The sequence below is a fragment of the Sphaerodactylus townsendi genome, linkage group LG02 (assembly GCF_021028975.2).
Source record: "Sphaerodactylus townsendi isolate TG3544 linkage group LG02, MPM_Stown_v2.3, whole genome shotgun sequence".
Classification (NCBI taxonomy): Eukaryota; Metazoa; Chordata; class Lepidosauria; order Squamata; family Sphaerodactylidae; genus Sphaerodactylus; species Sphaerodactylus townsendi.
The window spans coordinates 105,112,201-105,139,343 of NC_059426.1; the positions used below are offsets into that span (position 1 = coordinate 105,112,201).

The 27,143-nt window shown below is 41.4% G+C and overlaps 1 protein-coding gene across 1 annotated transcript in view; it reads right to left on the reverse strand.

Annotated features, from left to right (window-relative positions):
* LOC125425699 (SH3 and multiple ankyrin repeat domains protein 3-like) overlaps positions 1-27,143 on the reverse strand; it is a 398,055-nt gene that overhangs the window by 160,334 nt on the left and 210,578 nt on the right. Inside the window, exon 15 of the mRNA XM_048483225.1 lies at positions 12,583-12,658. Within this exon, the coding sequence (XP_048339182.1) occupies positions 12,583-12,658 (76 nt within the window). The remainder of the gene's footprint in view (positions 1-12,582; positions 12,659-27,143) is intronic.

Here is a 27,143-nt window from a genome sequence, read left to right on the forward strand (position 1 = left end):
GGGTCTTTGACCACAAACTGGCCATAAGCCACAATTATAAATTTAAAAAAATATTGACACATTCTGATAATTTTATAACAATCATATTGCAAGAAAGAGAGAGAGAGAGAGATGTTAGGACTTGACAATTAGATCACCAAAATCTACTTGACAGCTTGGCTGATGCAATCCTCCACCTTTCACCTAGTTTCAGGTGGGTGATGCAACCATGACCAAGCACATCTAGTGTGATTGCATCACTGCTCCCTGATTGGTTGAATGTCTCTATATGTATGCACAGAACAGTTTGCTCTACGCGAGCTTTGGTTATCCAGTTGCTGCGCTGCACTCTGTCAGACTGTTTTGTGACTTTGGAAACAAGGAATAAAACCCTTCTGTTCTTTGAAGTGAACAACGCCTGGGTTCCTGCGTTTTCTTTTCCTTAACTGCTTCTGCTGTTACCACGACCGCTGCTGAGTGGATCCTTCTCAGGTTATGGGCCCAGCTCCTACGTGCGACTCGTGAGTAACAGTGAGTGTACTGCGTGCTGTGTGACTCAGCTATTGCCATGGCTTCCACAATGTCCGGGTTGCTGTTTGAGAGGCTGAATGAGCATAACTATGTGGCTTGGAGCCAGAAGATGCAGAGCTATCTCATTCGTGAGGACCTGTGGAATGTTATCTCTACCCCTCCAGCGGCCCCTACAGTTGCTGAGCGACGTGCAGATGAAAAAGCACGTGCGTCTATTGTGCTAGCAGTGGAAAACTCACAGTTGGTTTATCTGCGAGAAGCTGAGACTGCAGCCAAGGCGTGGGCGGCTTTGAAAGGCATCTATCAATGTGAGTCGGCAGGGGCAAAGGTCCTCCTCACAAGACAACTGTACAATCTCAAACTGAGGCCAGGAGGATCTGTGTTTGAGCATCTGAAGCAGATGCGTGAACTGTTTGCACAGCTCGCTGATCGAGGTTTACAGTTTGAAGACTCCCACAAAGTTTATCTGTTGCTTTCGTCGTTGGATAGCAGCTGGGACCAGTTGGTATGCAGTTTCCAGAGCGTCGCGGAATCTACGCTGACTTTGGATTACGTCACTGCCAAGCTGCTAGACCACCAGAAGCAGAGGGACTACCAGCTTGAGAGCACGGCTGAGAAATCATCGCAGAGGGATTTTCCTGCTGATTCTGCCGTCCCTACTTCCTGTGCTGTGAAAAAATGTTTTTGTTGTGGGAATCCTGGCCATTTTGCACGGGCCTGTACAAATGCAAAAGTGGCGCAGAGGAAGAACAAGCCACCTTGGAAAGCGAGGGCTAACAGACAGGAATCACAAGCATCTGCTTTCCTGGTAACAAGCAAGGGGAAGGACTCCAACTCACTATGGCTCATTGACTCTGCTTGTTCTGAGCATATAGTGAATAAGGAAAGTCTCCTTACTGACCACGTGCGCCAACGTGTTATTGACCACGTTTGTTTAGCTGATGGCACCGCAGCAAAGGTGCAACTACAAGGATCAACATTTGTTCCTGCTCTAAATGGCTCTCTGAGTAATGTATATTTTGTGCCTTCATTTGAATTTTGTTTGTTAAGTGTTGTAAGATTGACAGCTGAGGGTTATGTGGTGGAATTTAGTGGGCAGACCTGTTCTATTAAGAAACAAGGGAGAGTCTGTGCCACGGGTATACTGCAGAATAACCTTTATCAGCTAAATAACAATGCTGTAGGGCAAAGAATGGCTAATGCAGTTAACAAACCTATGCATGATGACTGTATTCATTATATGCACCGTGTGCTAGGACATGCCAGTTTCAAAGTGCTAGGAAACATGTCCAGGTTGTGTGGTTTGAAAGCCAAGTCCTGTCCTAATTATCTTGATTGTACTGTGTGCAGTAAGGCCAAAGTAAAGGCATTTCCTTCTACAAGGAAAAGCACCAGACAGTCAGATAGGCCATTTGCTTTAATTCATGCAGACCTTGCTGGACCATTTCAACCCAGCCAGGGGCATGCAAAGTACCACATGGTTTTGGTGGATGACTATAGCAGGTTCACCTATAGTCTTTTCCTGAAATCCAAAGCTGAGGCTTACCCAAGGTTTAAAGAGTGGGTGGCAATGGTGGAAAGACAGTTTTCACATAAAGTGGCTTGCCTCCAAACAGACAGAGGAGGTGAATTCTTGGGTTCTGGGTTCCAGAACTGGTTGAGGAAGAAAGGCATACGTCACAGAAAGACCAACCCTTTCTCTCCTTTTGAAAACGGGGTTGCTGAAAGGAAATTTGGGGTTCTACATACTATAAAACGGTGTTTGCTGCTGGATGCCAACATGCCTGAACATTTCTGGGCTGAGGCTGTGAACACTGCCACATACTTGACCAACAGAGTATGGTCTTCTAGTGTGAACCAGACTCCTTATTTTTTGCTGTACCAGAAAGATCCATCTCTGGATCATTTGCATATCTTTGGCAGTTATGCCAATGTGCTGGTACCTGACGCCCAAAGGCGGAAGGGGGATCAGAGGTGGGTGAGATTGAGGTTTCTTGGTTATGAATCTGAGACAAAAGGTTTTCGTTTTGCACATTCCTATGGGAAGGTTGTGATCTCTCGAAGTGCTAACTTTGAAAAGAATGCAGGATGGGAAACTATCCATGCTAACACAGAGGTTTTGCTACCTTTCACTCAGCATGAAGGGGTTACCAGAACTGCCAGGCAGAAGCCTGCAGCAGCTCAAGGTCAACCAACTGCTTCTAGTAGTGGCAAGCGTCCAAGAAAGAAAGCTGAGAAGGGGGAAGGGCTGCAAGACAGTGACACTAGCAGTAGTGAAGAAGATGAGAAACAAATTAAAGTGCCTCGTACCTCTGATAGGTCTACAAAAGGGATACCTCCTGACAGGTATGGGTTTTCTCAAAACGTCTATGTTTGTCAAGCACAGGTATCAGAGCCAAGCTCCTATAAAGAGATGTTAAAGCTACCACCAGCTGAAATAGAGCTCTGGCGTGAAGCTATGGCTGAGGAGTATAATACCTTAGTGCAACAACAGGTGTTTACCAAGACTGTTTTGCCAGAAGGAGAGGAGGCAATTGGGTCAAAGTGGGTGTTTCGGAGGAAAGAGTTGCCAAATGGTACTCAAAGGTATAAAGCTAGGCTTGTCGCCCAGGGGTTTGTGCAAGACCGTTTGCTGAATTATGACCAGACCTATTCCCCCACAGCACGACCTGAGTCTTTGAGAGCTATGCTTGCATTAGCTAGTAAGAAAGGCTTTATGGTGAAGCATTATGACTTCCAGTGTGCTTTTTTAAATGCTAAATTGAAGGAAGCAATTTATCTGAAACCTGCACCAGGGTATGAAGAAGCAGACCCAAATACTGTTTATCTTTTGCATCGTTCTTTGTATGGTTTAAAACAAGCTGGTGCTAACTGGTATAATGAACTGAACAGTACATTGCTTAAACTGGGGTTTAAGAAGTCTGTTGCTGATGCATGCTTATACATCAGGGGAACTAAAAAGAATCAAGAGGTCATTCTTCTTTATGTTGATGACATATGTGTGTGTGCAAGATCTACACAACAATTTGACAAATTGTACAAACAACTCAGTGACATGTATGTTCTAAAGGACTTAGGTTTTATCAAACATTACTTGGGTATTGATGTCATATCTACACCAAAGCAAGGTTATCTCCTAAGTCAGAAGAACAAAATAAATGAGTTGGTGCGCAAGACTAGATTGTCAAAGGCAAGGGTTGCCACAACACCAATGTCCCTAGACTTTCAGAAAGTTAGTGAAAGTGAGGAGTTCAACAATCCTGAACTGTACAAATCTGTTGTAGGTAGTCTCCTACATATATCTAACTGGACACGCCCAGATATAGCGTTTGCTGTTAGTACACTAAGCAGAAAAGCTAGCAAGCCCAGCAAACGTGATTGGGAGGGTGTTAAACGTGTGGTTAGGTACTTAAAAGGAACTGCTGATCATGGTTTACTGATCCAGTCCACGCAAAGCACAGAGTTGTGTGCTATTGCAGATAGTTCATTTGCAGACTGTGGTGACAGGAAGTCCTGTACTGGTTTTGTCATTCAGTATGGTGATGTAGCTATCACCTGGTGTTCTAGAAAACAGACCACAATCAGCCTGTCCACTTCTGAGGCTGAGTTCTGCGCATTGTCCGAAAAGTGTTCAGAACTACTTTGGGTTGAGACACTGCTAACTGAGTTAGGTGAATCCATAAAGAAGCCTATAATCGTGTTTGATGATTCACAGACCTGCATCGCATTAGCAGAGACTGCAAACATGAAGACAAGAACTAAGTACATAGGAGTAAAGTATCAGAATGTTAGAGAGCTAGTACAGAATGGAACTATTCAACTCGCCTATGTTGAGACAGAGCGAAATGTTGCTGATGTGTTTACTAAAGCTGTGTCACAGAATAAGCATCAGACAATGTTAGAACAGCTGAAAGTAATAAAGGTGCTGTCATAGTAGTTTTTGGAAGGGGTGTTAGGACTTGACAATTAGATCACCAAAATCTACTTGACAGCTTGGTGGGGGGGTGGGGGGGGGGGGGGGGGGGGGGGGGGGGGGGTGGTGGGGGTGGGGGTGGTGGTGGTGGGGGTGGGTGGGTTGTGTTGGGGGGGGGGGGGGGGGGGGGGGGGGGGGGGGGGGGGGGGGGGGGGGGGGGGGGGGGGGTGGGGGGGGGGGGTGGGGGGGGGGGGGGGGGGGGGGGGGGGGGGGAGGGGGGGGGGGGGGGGGGGGGGGGGGGGGGGTGGGGGGGGGGGAGGGGGGGGTGAAAGGGTGGGGGGGTGTGGGGGGGAGGGGATAAGGGGGGGGGGAGGGGGGGTTTGGGGGGGGGGGGGAGGTGGGGGGGGGGGGGGGTGGGGGGGGCGGGGTGAGGGGGGGGGAGGGGCGTGGGGGGGGGGGGCGTGTGGGGGGGGGGGGGGGTGGGGGGGGGGTGGGGGTGTGGGGGGCCCATCAGCCCCTGCTAGCATGGCCAATTGGCCATGCTGGCAGGGGCTGATGGGAATTGTAGTCCGTGAACATCTGGAGAGCCGCAGGTTGCAGATCCCTGGTTTAGATACAATGCACACCTTGGGGATTCTTAGGCTTAAACACATCCTCCTCCTTAGTAGTGTCACAGTCTAATTAATCACTTGCTTCATAGTCTGTCAGTTTAGATGGAGGAAGAAGAAATAATAATTAATTGGATCATGAAGGAGAGAAAGAAGAAGCATGCAAATCTAAGTCACCTTTAATTTTGCTCATGTATCTTCAAAACATGGTTTCTGCCATTACAACCAAAGCAAACTATTGCAATAGAGATGATGGCTTCCTCAGTAATACTCCTTATGCAAACTTCTCCCTGGATTTAGAGGATCAAAAATTACCTCATAGTATTTCCTGAAGATAATCTCAGAATCTATTATTCTTCTGGATTATTATTTCCAGAATTTGCATAGAACAAGTCTGCATCTTTTCTTTCCTGAAACTTAAGTTTAATTACCGGTATGTTCTCAATTGATAATACTGGTGTGTTCCAGTACAACAGTGGGGTCCTTGCATCTTGTTTCTGTATAGTACTATCTGTCCGTGTGGAAAAAAACATTTTTACAAATATATTATAGTACCAGAAAGCATATTTTGCCATCATGTCACATCTGATGCATGGAGACTTCTGGCAGGTTTCTCAAGGCAAAACAAGTTCCAAGATAGTTTGTTCCTGATGGCTTCCGTGTCACACCTCTGGCATTCCTTGGAGGTCTCCCATCCAAATATTTGCCAAAGGAATACTAGAATTTAAAGTTACACTAGAACTTACACTAACTCTTTCAGGCGCAAAGGAATCTTTTCTTTGCCAACTGTTTACCTCTTAACATAGGCAAGGTATTAGTTTTCATATGATCTCATATTTCAGTTGATGTCCACCCCATATCAACTTCCACCCCATATCAACTTCCATATATTCCAAAACAAAACAAGTACTGGGCACCAAATATTGATTATTATGGTTTACTTCTAAATATCATGCAGGTGGTAATGTGAATGCTTTTTTCTCTTTGGACCCCTTGGAACAAAGTTCTTGGGTTTTACAAGACTGCAAAGCTTTGAAATGGCTAAGAGTATCATGTTTGGAGGGGTTTTTTTAAATTGGCCACTGCAATATTTTGCCTTTTTCCCCATTAAGTTTGCTAGGTTTTCCACAATAGCATGAGACCTCCTGGCAAATCTTCACCTCACCTGCCAGCTCCTGAAATGCTGGTAGGAGAAAAATGTGGGGGAGGGGGGAATTGGAGACCACAGTGATGCTGGTACTCTGATGTCTTCTAAAACATAGAAGTGACATCACTGACACACTATAATTTTACTGGAAGTGATGCTGACATCCCACACCTTTTTTGCTCCTGGCAGTTGTTGGCTGCAGCTTGGAAACCTTTTCTCCCGATGCAAAGGTACCTGTAAGAATCTGCTTATCCATTTCTCACAATCACACTGGATATTCCTCTTCAAGGGCAAAACACACACTATTTCTTCTAGAGCATTTTCAACATTATTTGTTTCCTGGTTCATCCCTGAAGTACTCCATGCATGAGCAGTTCCACAATGGGACAAATAATGCCTTTCCGGGCTGCTTCAGATCAGGAAAAGAGCTCAAAGAAGCCCCTCTTCCTCTGTATCACAGTCCTGATCCAAACTGGGCCCTAGCAGTGCTTTAAAATTAGTTCCCCACAGATATAATGGATTGATGGTAGTGCAGGGGAACCTTGGGTTCAGGTTTTAAAAGATCACCTTTAATTTGGCCCATCGCATTAAGCATACATTCCCTTCAGATTGGATTCTCTGATGATAATGTTGTGTGGTGGGCAGTAATTGACTGAAAGTTAAGATAAACTTCTAGTAGCTGAAATCTACAGCTACTGTATAAATAAAATATGAGGCCAGTTAGCACATTTCAATTGGTCTTAATTATGAAAATGGCCTTAATTATGAAAATGGAAATCAACCTTCAGTGAACAAGACAGTCAGATTGCTTTGGCTCCCAGAGAATCAATTTCAGAAGTGTCATGTCATACCACTGACTAGAGTGATGTTCACTGTAAATGAAATGTATAGAAAAACATTCTGATGTCATCAAGCATGTTTTTTCTTTCAGAATGGATTTTATTTAAGTATTATGATTTTAGTGTTCAGGACCTTGGTCTATGAACAGGGGGTTTGAAAAGAAGAAAGTCTCTTCATTAGGCATGTGGGAAAATCAACTGCCTGCCAGCCATTGGCCTCAAAATAGGGAGAAGCAGGTTAATCCATATCCAGACATTCCTTCTCAAATTTTTCTGTTTGGGATACAAAGGCTGAGACCTTCTCACCAATCACTTCGCCCAATATTTTAAATGTGACTTGCCACTGTGTACATGCTCAGTATCTTGCTGAGGAAACTGGAGGGTGGCCATCCACAAGTCAATCCCCAGTCTCCCTGTGACCTGGTCCTACCTAGGCCTCTGATGGGCAACTTCTGCCTCACCATGCCCCCTCCCAAAATGTGCAGCCCACCCTCTCTTTCTCTCTCCCCAGCCACAGTCATTTCCCTTTATGATTACAGAAGTCACTCTGAGTTTGAGCAGCAACCATATTAATCATTATTACAGGCTCTAATCTCTTGAGGAAAAGGAATTCTAAGCACATGATTCTGCTTGTCTAGTTACTAATGGCAAGGAGAACTAGTATTTTAAAGGCAACTGATTATTGTACTTTACTGTTTAGCAGAGAAAATGAATTCTAAACTAAAAATATAATACACAGTTTGAATATCTAAATTTGTCAGAAAAAACAGATCACCTTTAAATGTATGTGCCCGAACACCAAAACTTAATTGATTAAGTGATAACCAAAGATGCTTAGAAACAAAACAAGATTTTAAAAAACCAAAAACTCAGAAAAGTCTTGAATTATACGAGGGTATAATACTCATTATCTTGCAACAAATTTGTGACCATCGACATCACCAGGAAGCCACCCTCCCAACTACTTATACTTATCTCACAAGCATAACTTCATGGGGTTTCAGTCAAAGAAAACTATATAGATACCACAATTACAATGATTCTAATACAAAAGATCCCATTTTCCCGGCATGCTGACTTCTGTCAAGCTTATGATCCTTTAACCTCTGCTGAGGCTTGAATGAAAGCAAACAGTTATGTTCACTGAATTAAAAGTGTTAAAACGTCCAACATTCCATCATAAACCTCTTTACAGAATTCAGTTAAAGAATTAAAATGCCATATACCAGCACAAAACATTACAAAAAACAGGGAAAAATTTACATCCATATGGTGTAATTCTGCTTTAGATCTATATGAGAACATTATAAGGTTATATAAAATCATAAGAAAAGCCTGGCTGAATCAGACCAACAGTCTAGCTGTGGTCAGCCAAGGATGCCAGCATCTAGGTGGGGCCTAGGGATCCTTCAGAATCGCAGCTCATCTTCAGATTACAGAGGTCAGTTTCCCTGGAGAAAATGGATGCTTTGGAGGGTGGACTCTGTGGCATTGTACGCAACTGAGATCCCTGTCCTCCCTAGGGTCCCCAAATCTCCAGGAGCTTCTCAACCTGAAGATGGGAACCCTAATCCCACACCCCAGCCCCTGGGAGCAAGAAGGGACCTGGAAACCCTAGTTCAGACAGATTCTCCACGATACACACAAATGGGATATTAAGCCCTGCTGCCTGCCCCCTGCCCGCCCCCCCAGTGAATGTTTGTCACTAGCATCTGGTATATCAAGTGTCTATTTTCCAGTTAACTGAATTGGTGACTGGACTTCTGCTTGTCCAGTACCATCACAGACTTTCATTTATTGAAACTCTCATTTCCTGTGCTCTTCCCAGATTTCCCTCCTTTGGTTGTGTACTCCATAGATTTCTCTTGGGGTGTATGCCTAAACTTGTCTTTGCAGAAGTGAGTCTCATGTTATATAATGGGGCTTACGACCAGGGATGAGCCTTTAGGACTGCAGCTACTGAACTACTGTAATACACTTTATATGGGTCTGCCCTTAAAGTAAACTTGGAATCTCCACTTGATATAGAACGCAGCAGCTTGATTACTGTCCACAGCAAGGTGGACCATGCATATCACACACCTATTTTGCAGTCAATTCAATTGGTTACTAATTACTGGGTTCAGTTCAAGATACCAGTTATTACCTACAAAACCCTTAAATGGCTATCTGAGGGTACCACTCTGTGAACAGGTAATACCAGCAACTGCCTGTACATGTTCATTCTCCACTGGGGCTCCTGGAAGGTTCCGATAATTCTATAATTCTGCAAAATGTGTAAAATGGAAATGTTCAGTAGGGAATTTTTATGAAGGGATCAGAATTGCAGTACAATGAAACAGCCCAGGAGAGTGCTTTTGTAATGGAATAGGATTGCAGTCTGTAACAAGGTCTATTATCTTGTTTTCACTGCAACTCTGCATTTTTATTGAAATGCCATGTTGTAGACATGGTCTTAGATTTCCTGTTTGCATTATTTTTTTACTTCTGTAATCCTAGTCCTATGACATTGCTCCTGGATGTCTTGTGCACTGACTGAACTGTTTTCAATATTTTTAACCCTTGAGTCTCAATGAGCAAGGCAGGGTATAAATTACCTAAATAAATAAAAATATTAGAGACCGACAGAAGAAAAAAAGAAGCATCAGAGTATCACAATAAGAATCACACCAAAACAAGGAAAGCCTCAGAAAATCATCATAGTTGAGATGAAGGCTTCCTACAGGTTGAGTATTACATAGACTCGGGATTTATGAACACTGGTAATTACATGTGACAGGCTATTTCCCAGCATTCTAAATATGTATATTATTCCTCTTCTAGACTCATACACTATTCTCCTCCTACACATATTTTGTAAATGCCTTGTAAGAACAGCTACCACCACCCTGAGGCTCCTTCAGGTATGTTCAAGGTTTGTGTGCACCCTATAATAAATCTGACTCTCTTTGCAACATTATTTGTCTCTTCATATACATCAATGCTAAACTGACTGCTAATGGATCCAAAGTCCTCCCGAGTTTCAAAAGCAGCACACAGGCTTTCTGTTAGCTACTACTCTTTTTTCGGACATTAAGAAGTACCACAGACATAGTAATTTGGATGTGAGTAAACTCACTGAAATCCAGACAGTTTTTTTTTTACTTAGCAAGATGTTTCTATTATGATAAGTTCTACACAGTAAAGGTTTGATACCTAGAAACAGGGCATGTGATTGATGAATTTATTTTAGAAAATAATTTCAAGTGTACTGTAGGGTTAACCTTACCCCTAATATATGGGTAGTACATCCAAATAATGGCAATTTATAATTAACTGCCAGGGAATCATCACTAGAAAGTGATAAAAGTGAGGTTCAAGCCATTTTACAGAAACCCAGATTGCTGACATATTATGTAAGAACTCTTTGTATTAGTTCATTCCCTTGTTAATGTCCACTATTCTAGAAAAAAAGTGGAAAGCTGTATTGGGTATATTAAGTAAATTATGTTACTCTTTCTCAACCACATTGTTTTACATGAATGGTTCGCACAAACACAAAGAAATTGCATATATTATGTTCTTTCTGTAAAAAGCAAAACTCCCTTTATTTTTATTTTGCTCCACTTTGACTCTTTCAAGATGTGACAGATTACCATTACTATTCACACTTCTATTGTAATTGCCTTCTTAGCACTGGCTGAACTGAAAATACTCAGTTAAATGGAAACACATGTTAGTACTCTCTCAAAGATTTTAAATATGAGACATCCAAATGAGACTCAAATAATAAAGGAATTAGAATGAATGGCTCAGAATGAAATAGGAAGTTTAATCAGCACAAGGACCCTTCTGCCACTGCAAGGCACTCTTCCACTGGCTGAATAGTGTTTTGTTTCGATGCAAGGACTGCAGAGAACAAAATGTCAGGATTCCCTCACTGAGCACAAATTTTACTAGTTCAGGAAAGCCATATTGCAGTAAGAACACAGAGTATTTAAGCTACTGTCCTAGATCAAACTATAGCCTGTCTAATCTACATTTAACTGTAGGAAGAAATAGTAAGTACATTCTTATTGGGCTCCATCCTTGCCTCTTCTATGCTCTATTTACCTGCTATTGTCTATCAAATTCCACATACCTATTGAGGAAAGGCAGCTGGCAATCAATGCAACCACCATGGTATGCATTACTTGGGATTGACTGCAATGCCTTTGACAATGCCTCTTCTCCACAGATGATCTTGAAAACCTAGTCTACAACAGTTTAGGACTTACAGGCAGCAATCCTAAATAGATCTACTCAGATCTATTTCGAATTGGCTCCAAGATCTACAGCAGGTTTTTGGGGAACAAGGTTAATAAGGCTAAACATGGTAAAAGTATGTAAACTAAGGGACAGGGAGTCCAGACTGAGTAAATTTTAAAAAGTGTTTCATATTTCAGAAATGTATCCAAAGAAGAGAGGAAGTTAGCTGACAAAAAATTGTTTAAACAGAGGATAAAGGCAGAAAATGCTGTGTATTTTTAATTTTATTTTTTGCTGGAAGAAGAGAAGACAAAAAAGAGTGTTGCGACAACAGGTAAAAGAGTGGGAGAAGAAACTAGCACTAGATGTTGAGGGACTTATAGAAGCAGTCAATGGTGGAGCCATGGAGAACAGAGGGGCCAGGTAAAAATGAACATCAGGACAGGAAGATTTTAAACTACTGTGAGAAAATAAATAGGCAAAGGAAGTTTTAAAAGTATAAAACTGTGGGATAGGGACTCATGCAATCCTAAGCAGAGACACCCCCTTTTAAGTCAGTTAAAATAACTATGTCACTACAGTTAGAGCATAGGAAGAACATTCTTTTGCTTTTGTTATATGATTTCCACAAGCCTAAATACACATGAGAAATGGCAGGAACAGAGTAATGTGGCGCCTCTGTCAAACAGACATTGATAAAAGGCCAGTGAAGTGGGCATATTAGACTGCATGGGATTGGATGTTTTCAAAATGCAAGATACAAATACAGTAAATAGAAAAGGGTACTGACAGGTAAAATAAAAAAGGGGGAAAGTGTTGGAAGACATTTGGGAAAGAAACAGAGAAAATAGTAGGCCCAGCAGAGAAGTTTTTTGATCTACCATAGTTTCATGTATAAGACGCCATCAGGGAGATATGATAAACATTATCCTCAGAAATAATTGCCTGGTACCCAGTGGTGGGATTCATATAACTTAACAACCGGTTCCGGTGGTGGGATTCAAATAATTTAACAACTGGTTGTTTAAAAGCACCATTTTAACAACCGGCACCATTTTAACAACCGGAACCTGCTGAATCCCACCACTGCTGGTACCCTACAAATGGAAAACCAATAGAAGTTAATCACCAAGAGACAGCATTTACAACTGGGATCATTTATTTTATTTTTGAAAAGGCTGTCCCCTGTTCTTAGACTACCATGAACTAGAAATAGACACCTGATCTGAAATAAGGAAGGAACTAAGGTTTTCACAGCTAAGTTTTCAAAAAGATTTATTTTTATGCAAAGAAAATGATGTGATCATATTATTGCTAAATAAAAGAAAGACATCTTACCTTGAAGCATCAAGGCTGTCATATGATCCAACAGTATAGTGTCTAAACAATTTCTTTGTTCTATCTGCTCGAGTTTCTGTTCAAAATGAAGACAGAATACATTGAATAATTTTCCTCTTCTACAAAAAAAAGTAACCATGCACTCTCACTTCATATATTGGTGTCATTTACACTCTTGTTATACAGCAATCAGCACTGTTGTCCTAATATCTACTAATATTAACTTGGGCTGGGAAAGACAAACAAATGTATTATTGGGTAATATTTACAGACAAGTATGCCCCAAGAGATTCTTTTAATGAAAATATTCAGGGGAATACATTACTTTTCAAATTGGAGACCTTTCACAACACACAGGGCCCCCTTCTTGAATTAGAGGCCAAAACAAAACACACAAAAAACTATCATCATCTCTACTTCTACCTCAACTTGCTAGTCCTATTCACATACTACAGAGAACACATGTACATCCAGCATGTATGGATGTGTGTACATCTTTAAGAATGCAAGGGATCTCCAGATTACAGATTACAGTTAACCTGGACTCTACAGCATTATAATCTATTGAAGTCCCTTCCCTCTGAAGGCCTGTCTTCCTCAGGCTCCACCACCCAAAACTCAAGGAATTTCCCAACTCAGAGTTAACAACACTGAAGAAAGTGCAAAATAGCCTTCGGGGATCAGGCGGTATATAAATTTAAGAAATAAAATAAATAAATAAATAAAATAAAATAAAATGCTTTCACTTTTTAAATAAAACTGGGTACAAAGTCCTTAATAGATGTGGAGTTTGAATCACAAGTTCAACTGTATATGTGTTAAATGTAACATCAGAATTATTCAGCACTTGTATAAAGAAAAATCTAATGTACACTGAATACAGATAGAGTGTTCATACCCTGTAACTTGTGAACGGGACTACTATCATAGTGTGGACAGAATTCTAGTTCTCAAAGTCTCCAACGAAATTGCTAAACTATTTCTGCTATTCCACAGACACATATACAGTAAACAACTTCTGGACTCTTACTCAGAATAGAATAGCATCCACCAAACAGACAGTACTCACAGAATAAAAACATAAATTATCCTAGCATTACAGTCTGTGCAGCTTTCAGGTTTGAGCATTGACAGAAGACGACAGCAGACTACAAAATCTTAAAACAGTTCATTGGGCAGTTTGGCCATTTATCTGATCCTCTTCTGTGGTTGTTTGTCAGCTCTAGTTCCAGAATCAACAGTAAATCGTGTCCCAGGCTTCAGCCTGGCTGTGCCGTTGCGGCAGGGGAGGAAGGAGTGCAATGCCTCCTCCCTGCCGGCTGGCCGAGGCAGACATGTGGCCGGGAACTGGCACTTGACAGGGGCCAGGCAGCCTATAAGAGGCTGCATCAGCAGGGACCGCAGCAGCAGAACGAGTCTCCACACATCCGCATGCAAATCCCAGTCTCAAAAACATATTGTAAGCCCTAGTAAGTGATACATATTGTAATTTTGTAAAATTTTTGGTGCTGAAAGGATGTCATAATGTTTACTAGGGATATCTGTTAGCTACCCGGGACAGGGTTAGCTACCCTTTCATTGATCAAACCAAGACAGCCTCATTCCAGGCAACTGTTATCTTTTAGTATTATTTATAACTAGTTGTATGAACGTTAGGCTGCAGCTATATATCAACAGATATTATGATTTTGCTGAACTATAGCAATTTTTGCAACTGATTTTTTTCTGGGTGGTAAGATAATCTGACTATGAAAGATTACCATAGTGCAACAATAGCAAAATATCAGCCTTACTGGCCTACTGTTTTACTCATACAGTTTTGGATTGAAAATAATAAGAATACACAAATCTTAAAAAATTGAACATTCTGCACTTTTTCATCAAGAACTATGAACTACATATAGGAAAATACTAAACACCACCTGACAGTTTAGCTATGCTACAAATATTTTAGAATTAAAAACAGAATATTTGCTTTAAAATATCCTACTAAGAAATTAATCACCTTTATTTTACAAATAAAAATATATTCTATTCAAGGTGTATAATTTGGCCAGATGGAAAAGGAGATAACTGCTAACCTGTCAACTACATTTCATGTACTATCTATAAGTATTTCATAACCCTTACAACTTTCAAAAGTATTTGTTAGTCATCACATTGCAGTGATGCACTGAAGCTTTAAAAGCTTTGCTCATGCACTGAATGCACTGAAAAAGTATTTCAATTCTTGGAAGGCATAGAAAAACAGTTGACTTCTCAAGCAATCTCGATTTTAAATCATCATTTTTTAAAAAGTGTTACTTCTTAAAAACATGCTCCATTTTAAAAAAACTGAAAGAGATATGCAAGTCTAGGATGGATATGTAAGTCAGTCAGTAAGGCCTGATATAGATATAAAAATGCTGGCTTCTTAAACATAGTTAAGAGATTGTTAGTGAATTTATGCACAACTCCCCTCCCTTCGGTTGTACTTACCTTTCTTTTCCCATTCCAACTTTAAACATAATTACATACATGCCCCGAAACTAAGAAAAACTAACAAAGTCCACTCATAAGCTGACTTTTTAAAGCCACTTCAAACTGAAAGAGGTCTCTAAGAGGTTCAAATTTTGTTTAGAAGCGAAAAGATTCCAGAAGTAGCAAAACTCTTAAACAATTAGATCATTCCATTGTCTGAGCTAATCAGGGTCCACTGAGTGAGGGAACAATTATAACAATAATGGCACAGGTTTGTAGATACAAACTCATAGCTATTTGCTAGTTAGGGTTACTTTGTGAACTGATCAAAATCCACAAGACTTCCATTCCCCTCAGAGTCATTTTTGCAAATGCCTTAGCATACCAGGTGCTTGGGAGCAGCAGCAGCAGAAGGCCATTGCTTTCACATCCTGCATGTGAGCTCCCAAAAGCACCTGGTGGGCCACTGCAAGTAGCAGAATGCTGGACTAGATGGACTCTGGTCTGATCCAGCGGGTTTGTTCTTATGACCCTCTCATTGATGTCAGCCACAGGGAGGTGGGGTGGGGATTTCATGAGGTTTTAACAGAGTTTATTTATAGTTTTAACTACCGTGTTCCCCGAAAATAAGACAGTGTCTTATATTAATTTTTGCTCCCAAAGATGCGCTATATCTTATTTTCAGGGGATGTCTTATTTTTCTGTGTTCTGTTCGTCGGGCATGCTCCCAAACAAAAACTTTGCTACGTCTTACTTTCGGGGGATGCCTTATATTTCGCACGTCAGCAAAACCTCTATTACGTCTTATTTTCAGGGGATGTCTTATGTTCGGGGAAACAGGGTATGTTTTTATTCTGAATTTTAACTTTGTATGTTTCAACAGAGTTTCATCCCCACTTGTTAGCTGCCCTGAGACTATGGTATAGGTATATAGTATGGGTATAAATTGCAGAAATGAATAAATAAATAAAACATTCAACTCATCATGGAAATAGAAAAAGAGGAAAAACTGCCATTTCTGGATGTGATGGTCATCCACAAAATGAACTAACAATTGAGCCATATAGTCTATAGAAAACCAACCCACATAGACCAATATCTACACAAATCTCCAATCACCACCCATGACAAAAAGGGACATAATCAAAACTCTAGTAGACCATGCAAAATGGATCTGCAAACCACACATCTCACTAATGAACAGAATCACCTAAACTGGGTGCTGCAAGCAAATGGCTACTCCACAACATAAGAACATAAGAACATAAGAACAAGCCAGCTGGATCAGACCAAAGTCCATCTAGTCCAGCTCTCTGCTACTCGCAGTGGCCCACCAGGTGCCTTTGGGAGCTCACATGTAGGATGTGAACGCAATGGCCTTCTGCGGCTGTTGCTCCCGATCACCTGGTCTGTTAAGGCATTTGCAATCTCAGTTCAAAGAGGATCAAGATTGGTAGCCATAAATCAACTTCTCCTCCATAAATCTGTCCAAGCCCCTTTTAAAGCTATCCAGGTTAGTGGCCATCACCACCTCCTGTGGCAGCATATTCCAAACACCAATCACATGTTGCGTGAAGAAGTGTTTCCTTTTATTAGTCCTAATTCTTCCCCCCAGCATTTTCAATGAATGCCCCCTGGTTTTAGTATTGTGAGAAAGAGAGAAAAATTTCTCTCTGTCAACATTTTCTACCCCATGCATAATTTTATAGACTTCAATCATATCCCCCCTCAGCCCGCCTCACTCTCCAAACTAAAGAGGTCCCCAAGCGCTGCAGCCTTACTCTCCTCATAGGGAAGGTGCTCCAGTCCCTCAATCATCCTTGTTGCCCTTCTCTGCACTTTTTCTCTCTCCTCAATACCTTTTTTTGGAGATCACGGTGACCAGAAGTGGACACAGTACTCCAAGTGTGGTCCTTTACCACTGCTTTATATAAGGGCATGACAATCTTTGCAGTTTTATTGTCAATTCCTTTTCTAATGATCCCCAGCATAGAGTTTGCCTTTTTCACAGCTGCCATGCACTGAGTTGACATTCCCATGGAACTATCAACTAAGACGCCTAAATCCCTTTCCTGGTCTGAGACTGATAGCACTGACCCCTGTAGCGTGTATGTGAAGTTTGGATTTTTTGCCCCTATGTGCATCACTTTACATTTTGCTACATTGAACTGCATTTGCCATTTCTGAGCCCACTCACCTAATTTATCAAGGTCCGCTTGGAGCTCTTCGCAATCCTTTGTGGTTCTCACCACCCTACATAATTTGGTATCATCTGCAAACTTGGCCACCACGCTACCCACCCCTACTTCCAGGTCATTTATGAATAGGTTAAAGAGCACTGGTCCCAAAACGGATCCTTGGGGGACACAGAAATCAGAAGAGTTATAAAACTGAGAGAAAAATACAGAACTGAGGAAAAACAGCCCCTGACAGGAAAGGTATTTCCACCATGCAGAGAATCACAGACCAAGATTGCCAAGTGTCCAGTATTGACCCAGACAGTCCAGTATTTTCACAACAAAAAAACCTTGAAAAAATACTAGACATTTAAATGTCTGGAATTTTTGTGAGGAGGCCTGGGGCTTTGCTGGAGGTCAAGCCAGAAGAGAAGACAGTTGGGCTGGGAGAAGAGCTATACTTGCTCTAGTTGCCTTCACCCTTAAAAGATGGCTGCCAGAGTAAGGAAGTCAGTGAGTGAAGAAAGAATCAGAACAGAAGTACATTCTCAGCATATTGTTTGGGCTTAAAGGAAGTGGTGGCAAGCCTGAGCATGAAGCAACAGCCACTGCCGCTTCATGCTTGGCCTGGGTGCTCCACAGCCAATGCAGTGTGTCTGGTATTTTTGTTGAAACCATCTGGCAACTCTAATTGGGCATATATTAATGGTGTCTTATTAAATCACTATACGAACACCAACAGCATTTCCTTCTTCAAAGTCAATTGAAGTCAATGGGCTTAGAAGAGCATAATGCCTCTTAGAATTGTACTGTAAGGGCCAAACTACATTTTATGTTCATTAATGAGCTGGATCCTGGCTCCCCAGAGTCTTGCTCTGCAGTCACACAGCAGATGCAGAGAATGGCACTTTAAAAACCTACAAGGGTTCAATTTGGCTCAGGGCAGCAGTTGGGGGGGGGGGGAGGAGCTCCCTGATGGGGCGTTATTTGCATAACTGTAACTGCACAAACTTGGAATATTTCAAAGCTATTTTATGTATTTATAAAATTTGTACCCCGTCTTTTTGCCCTGATCAGGGTCACCAAGGCAGCTAACAGATTAAAAATGCATAATTAAAACATATATTAAAAACCAAAAACACTTCATTAAAAAGGCTAAAACCAAGCTAAAATATACATGCAGTACAGGATGACACACATATATAAAAACAACAAAACACAGGGCAAGAAAGAAGGATCGCTGAGGGAATGACAAACAAAACAAAACAAAATTGGCAGAAGATAAAAAAAGAGGACGGGCCCAAAGCAGGTTTGTAAGAAAGGTATGTTTCAAGTATGCTGGTTCCCAAGCCATACAGGGTTTTAAAATCTAATCTGCCTGCAAACAGATTAGGTGTCATTATATTATTATTATTATTATTTATTTATTAAATTTGATCTCTGGGCGGTGTACAGCAAAACCACAACAAAGGCCGTTTCCGCACGGGCGAAATATGACGTCGTGGAAACGGTAAAAGAACCGCCATAGCGAGAGCGTTCGCACGCGCAGCGGCGGAGGTGCGCATTCGCGCCGTCGCGGAAACGCTAAACCGGCACGAAGACGCCGTATTCAGAAAACGCTAGAAACCACTCTTTTTCCCCCTGTGGCCTTGCATCGACGCCCTTTTCGTCGCGAACAGCCGCAAGGGAGCCGTCTTCAAAATGGCGACTGCCAGACGGCCAAGCTGGGTCGCCTTCCCCCCCCCCACACACACGTTTGTCCCTGGTGCTTTCCCTGCATGGCCAAGCACCTTTCCCAGACCCATGCACTGGGACTGACAGTAGCTGGGAGGGGAGGCACTGACAGATGGGGGACGGGCAGGACATCAGGGCAGTCACGTTGTCCATCGCACTGCTGCGTGGGCATGTGTCCGGGCCTGCAACTTCGCAAGTGCGCCAGAAGCGTAACGTAGCGATAAGAGCGCCCGGCTTCCATGGCGCTTCGAATAGAACCGTCACATTTCTGCGGAGCTCGCGGGGCGCCCACTTATCTCCATGCCTGTCTATGTAATGGCTTAACATCGTATGCGTCGCAATTTGCGACGTCATCGCGTCGCTGCTTTTGGCCGTGCGGAAACGGCCAAAAACAATGTGCACAATAAATAAGTGACAAATAGTTAAAATACGTAACTCAGAATAAGCAGTATTCTAAAACCCAGTAAAACAATATTAATAATAATAATAATGGCTCCCAGTCCCAAGGCCGGGAAGGGACAGACAATACCAAAAGATGTCACACCGGTAGTGCCAATGATGGTACCGCACGCAACACAGGGACATCCAATCTGCGGCTGGCCTCCCCAAAAGCCCGGTGGAACAATTCGGTCTTACAGGCCCTGCGGAAATCACTATAGATGGGCTAGCGATGAGGTAATATGGTTATGTGACACACTGACATCCTGGCTGCAGCATTCTTCACCAAATTTCCGGACACTTTTCAAGGACAGATCCATGTAAGGGACACTGCACTAATCTCATATAGATGTAATCAGGTCATGCATCACAGTGTTCAGATCTTTTCCGTCCAGAAAAGGCCACAGTTGAAACTGGTAAAATGCATTCCTAGTCAGAGCAGACACTTGTCTATCCAACAGTAGGGCTGGGTGCAAGAATATCCCAAACTACAGACCTGTTCAATCAGGGGAAGTGCAACCCCATCCAGAATGGGTGACACCTTAAATCCTGGATCAGACCTTGTCACCAATAGCACTTCTGTTTTGTTGGAATTAAGCTTCAGTTTATTAACTGATACCTTCTCCAAAACTGCCTTCAAACATTAGTTAGGAACTAATTCTACAGCCTCCCTGATATTGTCTGGAAATACAAGATTGAACTGTCATCTAAATATTGGTGACAACCCAGACCAGATCTCCAGTTTCATGCAGATGTTGAACAATGTAGAAGAAGAAGACTTTATTTATGGTCAATGACTAAATATAATACAAATCCCCAATTTAGCAAAAATATCTACAACAAAACAAGAAATGCAGATCTCTCTCCAGTACTCCAGCACTATCCATCTATATTTGAACAATGTAAGAATGGAGCCTTGCAGGATCGCACAGGCCAAAGGTCAAAACACTGAGCAGCAAATTGTTGAGCAAAATAGTACCACCAGGGCATCAGCAGGTCACCTCCTCTTGAAGGCTAGATCCCAATGGCTTCACCACAGAGTACAGCTTCACTGGCCTATATTGTGAAGAAAAACAGTGGCTTAAAAGTGTTATTTCCTTGCCACCATCACCACTACAGACCTTAGCCTGTGGCTTATCAGTTTCATCCTGAGCCTTCCTCCATTGTCTAGTCCAGGTGTATAAAACAAGAGGACTAAATTTGGTAATTTCCACTGAACTCCTTGATAAAAACAGTTTTAAGGCATGAAGTATGCCCAAAATGGCATTTCTTAACATTGCTGTCTAGTACATGCAGTTGAACTAGCACACTCATTCACATTTTTCAGTGCAGTTAACTACTTCATGACACCTCAAACTATTCCAAATATTACCTGACTAAAAATACAGTGAAAGCTGCACTCAAAGCAACTGAGAGAAACAAATTACCAGGAGTAGATGGGATATCAGTAAAGATATTCCAAACCACAGAAAGGGAGTTCATCAAAATTTTGGCAAGAATATGCAAATAAACAGCTCAGGATTTCATGGCCTCCAAGACAACCAGCATGTCTTCTTTGTGACATATATTATCATATAAGAAGCTACAGTATCTTGACAATAATTTCAGGCACTAAACGATCTAAGGAAGCATGTGAATTCTTGGCATCTTTATAAGAGTCTGCTATAGGAGCAAACTAGCTTCTAAGGCATGATATGAGAAGTCCATTCTTGTATTCAGAGTGGCAGGAAGAAAGGCACATTGTACCAAGTTAGACACAAGTTAGTTCTGCTACCTGGAGTCTGCAACGCAAGCTACAACACAAGCAGTTGGTTGTGTCAATTTCAGTTTCCCTTTAAGAACCTTTGCAGGACACATCCAAATATTAAGGTAAAGTTTCCCCTTCAGTCATGTCTGACCCTGGGGTACCACTGTGAGCAGTGATTTCATAGGCAAGCCTCTTTTGTGGGGTAGTTTGCCATTGCTTTCCCCTGCTATTCTTTACCCCCTAGCTATGAGCTAGGTCAGGGGTAGGGAACCTGCGGCTCAAGAGCCGCATGCGGCTCTTCTGCCCTTGCACTGTGGCTCCACGAGCCGAGCTGCCAGCCCCATCCTTGCCCGCCCTGCAGGCAGCAGGGCGGGTGCACCAACTGCCCGTGGTTGGCTGGGCATGTGTCTTCCCCTCCGCCTGCCCCACTCCAGCAGGGCAGTGGCATTCCCAGCGGCTGTGAGGCCGAGGGCGGCTGGCTTCATCCTTGCCCGCCCAGGCAGCAGGGCGGGCGCATCCATGCGCTTCTCAGAATGAGCGGAGTAAAAGGTAAAAAAACCTGCAATATATATAGTGTTATCTTTCTTTTAAATGTCAAAAATTATTTGCGGCTCCAAGTGTTTTCTTTTCACGTGGAAAACGGATCCAAATGGCTCTTTGAGTGTTAAAGGTTCCCTACCCCTGAGCTAGGTACTAATTTACCTACCAAGAAGTGGATGGATGGCTGAGTTGACCATGAGCCAACTGCCAGGAAATCTGACCCACAGGGAGCTCGAACTCCTGACCATGTGAGTGGCAGTGCAAGCACTTAACCATTACGCCACACGGCTCCTTTCCAAATATTACTTCTGTCTTTTAGGTTCAATTGAAAGTATTTTCCTCAACAGATGTCAATTTATAGGAAGTTTGCCTATCACCCTACCAATAGAAGATGTATGGATCTGAAAATTAGTTTTCTTTTTTTGGAGTAAAAATTCTGAAAGAAGTGATTCCTGATAATGGGCTTGACACAGAAGACTTAGGTAGACCAGTAAGGATTAATTGGAAACCTTAAGAACAGGAAAAAGAAGCAAAGTTCTCAATTTGTGTGTTTAACTATGCAGACTTATCTGGCTTCTTATGTAGTATTATTTGGTTTCTGACTTTGTCTTAAGCAACCTTTGCCATGCCTCTGCTAAATGCAAAATGGGTGCAAAATGGATATTCCCGAAACCCCCATATTCCAAATTATTTCTCCTTTTCTCCTATAATTTCATTAGAACTGTGTAATGAAAATCTCAAAGGCACCCCACCACACCCCTGCCTGTCTTTCCCTCTTCCCCACCCAATTTATTTTCTCCCATGGTTAATTGTACCATGCTACCTTTTCCTCTGATTGGATGTTCCAATCTTTTTGGCATTAAATTGGGAGCAAGTACCATTGGCCCTTTCCTTCAACGTGGTGTTAAGAGCAGTGCACTCTTATTTGGAGAACTGGTTTCCCCGCTCTGCCACTTGAGCTGTGGAGGCTTATCTGGTGAACGAGATTAGCTTGTGCACTCCAACACATGTCAGATAGATGACCTTGGGCTAGCTAGTCACAGTTCTTTGGAGCTCTCTCAGCCCCACCAACCTCACAGGGTGTTTACTGTGGGGGAAGAGGAGGAAAAGGAGATTCCAAGCCCCTTTGAGTCTCCTTACAGGAGGGAAAGGGGGCTATAATTCTAAACTCTTCTCTCTCTTTCTCCTCAGTAAACTACTCTTAAAAACATAGGAGAGAGGGGATACATTGGTAGTCTGCTGAACTCTACTCAGACAAGTAGTTGCTGTAGAAATAATTGAGACAAGTGGGCAATATTTTCTAAAGTACTGGCTAAGCATCTTATCAAACCTCTAAGTTTCATATTAATAAATTCTAAAATAATTGTAGGATGTGCTCTAATTCCTTCATGAATATTATACCTAAAATAAAAATCACAAAGGATCTAGTTCTTCATAGGTTAGAATCTCTTGAGTAGAGTATTAGAAATGACTTTCAAATATGTGTTTAATAGTCTAATAATGCATATGTTTCCTTTTCATTACTTCAGGATAGTCCAATAGTTAAGATGTTTACTGAAGAACATTAAGCACAGCAACTGATAGCCAAGATTAAATTAGGGATGTTGATTCGTTACAAGGGCAAGATATTACACAAATGTGACTTGGTCAAGCAGCCTTACTTATTGAGTCCCCAGCAAACTGACCTGCCCAGTAGGTAGTGGCCTCAACTGGCAGGTCTGCATTAGGGGTAGTTTGGAGTGGCTACCTTGGCTGGTGAGCCTGCAGTGGTCTCACTAGCCTGGAATGGTACTAAGGGAAGTGGCTGGTACTGGGGAAGGGGGTTGCCTCAGCTAGTGAGTCCACGCAAGCTTACCAGTTTATATTGATATGGGGGAGGAGTGGCTCCCCAGGACAGATCAGGAGCAGGCGTGGGTGGGTGCCTGGACTGACCAGCCCACAATAGGCTCACCAGGCCAAATTGGGAGCAGGGATGGGGTAAGTGCCTGCACTGGTGAGACTAAAATGGACTTGCTTGGCCAGATCGGGAGTGAGGAGGGGTTGTCTCAGCCAGCTCTCAGCCAGTTCTTCCATCTGCGGCAGGTGCGGCAGCTGACTCCATATCTCTCTAAACCTGATCTCGCCACGGTAATCCATGCAACGGTTACAATTTTGGTTTTCCCTTGTTTTAATGTAACATTGGTGTTTTGATTTTATTTGTGTTTAGAATTATTCACTAGACATTTTTAAGAGGGTCATCAGTTGTAATGAGTACACCTGCTTCTGTTTGGTTGTGGATCCTGAGCATATATGCACACAATGGCAGCTTTGCAGCATGTACTTTGCAGAAATACAACACATACACTGCCATCACAGAGTTTGTACACTTTGGTAATGAAGTACAAAATTCTCTGTGCATGTGCACCACTAAAAAAAATAATCAATATATGAATCAATAAGCTTCACTTCTGTAATCCCTTTTCTGCTTTATTGCTTTATTGAAATGGAAGGATTGTACAAATACATGCATGCATACATATTTGCTCAAGGTCAACCTAGTACATTTTGGAAAATTTGGTCCTGCAAGGGCACAAAAGGTATCCTCTAAACGACATCTATTTTGATGCAGTTAGCTGTGATTCTGAAGAAGTATGTTGTGTACAATTTATTTTCAGCAACTAATGGCTATTGTGCAGGTAAAAGCACAATTACCAGCAGAAACCTTTGCTTGAATGAAAGAAGCTGCTTTTCTATACACTTTCAAAAACTATTTATAGATAATTTAATCTCCATAGCGACTTCATTCTGTCATAATCTTCATGTGATTTATCTGAACTGTTTTCTCTACAGTTATAGAGCATGTATGCTAATTGTACTTCTAGTACATTCAAATATGCTTCAACAATGAGCCATGTGATTGGTATTAATATATAAAAGAATAATGCCACCTATTGGATATTCATATGAAGGAAGTCCATAGATGATTCAAGATTAACTCCTAAATTTAAATCCATCTCTCCCACATGTAATCCTTCTGCTCAATTGCCCTCAGTCACTTGTGACCATAGTAAATAACCAATTCAAGTTGAAAACATTACTGACTCCAGTTTTTCCTCAAACTGAACATTTTAATATTCCAGAGAAAGCCAAATAATTATTTACATAACATCTGACTCCTGTTTTCAAACAGTTTGAATACTAAAACACTTTACAACAGATTGGCACATTGAAAGACTGTCATTAGGAAGGAATAGTTCAGAACATTCTCACAAAAGGAAGGGATTTGATTTTTGGAATCTAAACTAATATTACATCACTTATTGCTTCTACCCTGTATTGGAAATCGAAAATCAAAACCTGGATTAGAATCTCAATTTACACAGTCAACTGCACAGTATTGAAAAAAGTGCAAAAATCAGTGTTTACTATGTTGATTACAGCTGTCAATTAGACTTCCTAAATATTGCTTAGCATGAATTATTCTATAGGGAGATATATAATCCCCCTTCATACTTATAGAGCCTCAAATGATTGATTTTACAACACACTCAGGCTACAGGTTAGAGATGTAAAAAATGTGTCCATAGACAGGGACCCTTTCTTCCCCACACCTTCTTGAGTTTTAACTTTCATTCCACATTATAATATCATTGCCCTTTACAGTTCTGCATACTTCAGGTATGGCTTGTGGGAGCTAGTGTTTGGAATGGACTACAGGAGCTCCCTGCACTTCATTTGAGGGTATGGCATCACATAACAATAAAAAATAAGCCCAGATTTAAGCTTCTGTGTCTAAATAATTTTTAAACACTGTAAAATAAGTATCAGTATAGGGGGAAAACACAGTACACAGTTTTCTAAGGCTGTGAAAGTGCATACATGAAATATGTTATTGCAATTGCCAAGCAACAATTTATCAAAAGATTTTAACTTTGAAATAATTGCCACCTTAGCTAATAACTTCTTTGTTACAGAGTGGTGTTGCAAGTATGAAATAACATAAGGTGTAAAGGGAAATATTTATTATCTTTAGACTTCTATCCATCAAAGAAAAAAAAGTACTACCTTTTTTCTTAATGGAGTACACTGATGTTCAGGGAGCCAACAACATTACTAAAATTACTTTTTGAAAAAGAAGTTTGGTGATATTTGAATTTTCCTCAAATGAGACATATTCAAGTATCCAACACACCTGAGATAACCAAAAATTATCACTTGTCTATAACTGAGTTCCTTAACATTGAATAGATAACCATCTTCACTCACACACAAAAATGAAAGCAATCACAGGCAGTCACTGGAAACATGATAATGATTATTTCCCCCATATACATGGTCTTAGGATTTGAAGAAACACATGGAAAATTTAAATAACTTATTTTCAAAATATAAGTGGTTCTCAACAGTAAAAAGTTAATATGTCTATAAAAGATTCTACATTTCATCAGAAGCAATTTTACAAAACAATGCAATTGTTTACAAAACAATGCATAGCTACAATTCTAAGCATAATTACTTGGAAGCAAATCCCACTGAAATCAAAGGGGCTTACCTCTTAGTAAACATTATTGGAATTGGACTGTAAATTTAATAATATGAAGAAGAGTGATGCATCACAATGAAATTTTTATATTTCATTCTCAGAGACCCTCTCCACATGTAGCCACTGTTATCCAAGCTGACAAACACACATTTATATTATTATGCTTTTCAAAGTTACAAAGTACCTCCAAAATGAACTTTCTTCTTGAATCTTGAATTTTCAGCCATGATTTCTAACCTAGGTGTAATCATTTCAGTTGACATGTTTTTTGCATTCCCGTCAACATACAAAACATAGTTCCCGGTATCCAAATTACTTGAACTGAGTTTCTCAGACCTACTATGAAAGCGACAAGAGTCTTCAAATAAAAGACTTTGTAAAGAAGGAAAAAAGGCTTCAAACTTTCTTAAATCCACAATGATGCTGACATAACACGTTTCTGAAATCAAGTCATCCAGCATAAATAAAAAAATCAGTAATTTTATACATGTTGTAGTCTCAGCAAAAGAGTCGATATCCTTCCAGTTCTACACTGAACCATGAGTTCCCCCCCATCTTTTAGAAAAGGTTTCCATGGAAATGCATCAGTCAGTAATCTAAATAAGTGCGGGTGAAGGACGACTTAAAACCTAGAACAATTACGCATGCCATTAGAGAGGAGAAAGAATGATTCAGCCCAGCTGTACCGTGTTACTAATAGCTATAGTTTCTGCATTTTGGTCGTTCCATGCCAACCAAAATCTGCTCTAGCAGCTTTGAAAACCCACTCTGCTTGCCCTGTCTCTTAGAACGCCCATAATAAAAATAACCTTGATGAAAGCATGCTAGGAGTTAAAGCATTTCAGATGCAAATCCTTTCCCCTCCTCCAAATGCTAAATATGCTTGTTTTGCCATGACTTTATGTTAATTTCCTCATCAAACACAAGGTTATTTTCAAGTCAC